This window comes from Mesitornis unicolor, unplaced genomic scaffold (assembly GCF_000695765.1).
Source record: "Mesitornis unicolor isolate BGI_N332 unplaced genomic scaffold, ASM69576v1 scaffold13894, whole genome shotgun sequence".
NCBI lineage: Eukaryota > Metazoa > Chordata > Aves > Mesitornithiformes > Mesitornithidae > Mesitornis > Mesitornis unicolor.
The window spans coordinates 12,001-14,282 of NW_010178133.1; the positions used below are offsets into that span (position 1 = coordinate 12,001).

At 40.0% G+C, this 2,282-nt stretch overlaps 1 protein-coding gene across 1 annotated transcript in view; it reads left to right on the forward strand.

Moving 5' to 3' along the window:
* Positions 1 to 322: 322 nt before the first annotated feature.
* STK31 (serine/threonine kinase 31) overlaps positions 323 to 2,282 on the forward strand; it is a gene marked incomplete at its 3' end in the record, with an annotated part of 29,839 nt that continues 27,879 nt past the window's right edge. Inside the window, 3 exon segments of the mRNA XM_010182343.1 lie at positions 323 to 350; positions 447 to 499; positions 1,902 to 2,000. Of these exon segments, the coding sequence (XP_010180645.1) occupies positions 323 to 350; positions 447 to 499; positions 1,902 to 2,000 (180 nt within the window).

Below are 2,282 nucleotides of genomic sequence, written 5' to 3' on the forward strand. Positions count from 1 at the left end.
TTCCCGGGGAGGCTCACCAGGGGCGCGGGGCTGCGTGGTGAAGGAGGAATTTGCCCCTGTGCTGGTTTTACGGCGCTTCCTTGTGTGGAAAAAAGTGTTCTTCACTAAAGAAATGGGGGCCTCTCCGTGGGCAGGGGGAAGGGCTGAGGGGTAATGCAGGGGGGAAGGCGGTTAGAGAGCAAGAGCCCACTGAGCAGTGGAAGTGTTCAGGGCAGGGACAAGTGGTGTGGGATGTGGGCCTGCACCTCCACGGGCCTTGTGGAGAAAGCCTAAATTTCATGTCTAATTGTAGATATTTTGTAATATTTCAGAATCTGGTGCCATGGCTGGAGATGAAGTGTATGACAAAGGTAATGTGAGGTTTAAAAAAGGAAATTGCCACACGATTGGTAGTCTTGATAAAATCACATTTGAGAATAATTTATTTTTTTTTCTTTCCCCTCAAGTTGAAGATGTTGTGGGCTGCCACGTTGAAGATGCTGTAACATTCTGGGCACAGGTGAATTCAGAGAACTATTTGATTTTAACAAAGGTGTTTAATCTTAAGCTATCCCCCAATAAGTTTCTGTAAAAGTGAGGATAAATGACAGCATTTGATGTTGGAAAAAAAGATTATTTTAGAATTGCAAGTCTTATTGTTCCATTTTAAACCAAAAACATTTTTTCTCTTCTGAAATGTCAAAAAGACTGTTCATCTATGCATTTGAATTGTAGGTAGGTTTTCTTGACTATTTGATAGGCAAAAAATAAAAAGGATAAATTGAGGGTTAAAATATTTGCTGTTGGGTGAAGAATACTGTAGAAGGCAGCTGGAGCCCTGCTGAGGGTAGAGCCCCTGCCCGAACAAGCTGAGCATTTGGGGCAGTTTCAATGAAGCTTGACATGGAGATGGTTCAAAGGTGCTAGGTCCTTTCATGTTTTGTGTAGATGGACAGGAAGATGTTGGATTAGGGGAATGGGGAAAAGTAAAAAAACCTTGACACTGAATTGTTTTCATTAATGGAGGGGGGGGTGCAGCAGGGATTGGGGAAAATCAGAAGGAGTACTGAAGCTTGCAATTTCTGTATGGTCTGCTGGCTAATTGGTATGTGCATATTAGTCAAGACCCGTGTGACCTTGAGCCAGGTGGAGGAGGTAGTGCCTTGTCATGTCTCTAGGAGGAATTTGGAGATGGGGCCCAAACTACTCATTCTGTTTATGGAATTGGTTCTTGTAATAAAGAGATTTTTAGATGTAATAGTCATAGGTATTTCTCCTTTAGGTTTTTATCTGGTATTCTGAGACTCAGTCACAGTGTTATATTTAATATTGTAAGGTACGCAAGTTAAGAGTGCACTTCTAAGGCTAACAAAATGTTTAGTTGCACTAATGTTTTATTTCCTGCTCTGGAATAAATGCCTTGTTAGTAGAATTCGGACCGGTTTTACAGTGGTTCAGGTACCAATTTTTAACTGGAAAGACTCTGCTTCTTTCAGCCAAACCAAAATGCGAGTCTTCATGTAAAGAGAACAAGGGGTGTGCCAGAATTGGTGTCCCTTTGTATTAAGGACAGAAAGAAAAGAACACGAAATAGATACCAAAATTAGTGAGGAAGGATTGATAAGTAAGATCTGCTTACTGCTTGCAGAAACTGGTAATTAAACTGTTAACAGCATTTGTTGCAAACTATTTTTCTGAGGTACATTACCTACCCCTGATCCATTACTTTAATTTTTGAAAATTAAAATGAGAGCAGGCTTACCAATGCAACTAAAACCATGAAGATTGAAAGCTTAAGGTGGGGCATTACTTGTCTCAACAGCAGTGCAACTGTTTTGATTTAATTTTTGGCTGTTATAAGCCATCAAGAATCTGTTAAAAGTGACAGTTAATAACTTGTACCCTTTCTCCACACTTCTCAGAATGTCAGTAGATGTCATGACCTCTTGAAATTAAGTTCTGCACTGGCAGATGCTTGTCCTCGGGCAAATGCAGTTTTTGGCAAACCTGATTTTAGCAAGGTAAGTAGGCTGTGCATATGTGGAGTTTGTTTTTCACTTGGATGTAAAAGCCTTAATTCTATGCAACTTTTTTCTTATGTTTTTTCTTCATCTTTGATTATGCTGTGGGTTATGTTCTCTCAAGATTTCTTTAAGAGAACTGCTGGCATTCCTAAAGAAAGTGCTTATTTTGTGTGAGCAAGTTTAAATCTTTCTGCACTTCAGACTTCAGTTCAATTATGCAACCACAGTTGTTTTTTAATACCCAGGAAATACTACAAGAAGGTAATACACAGAATGCCG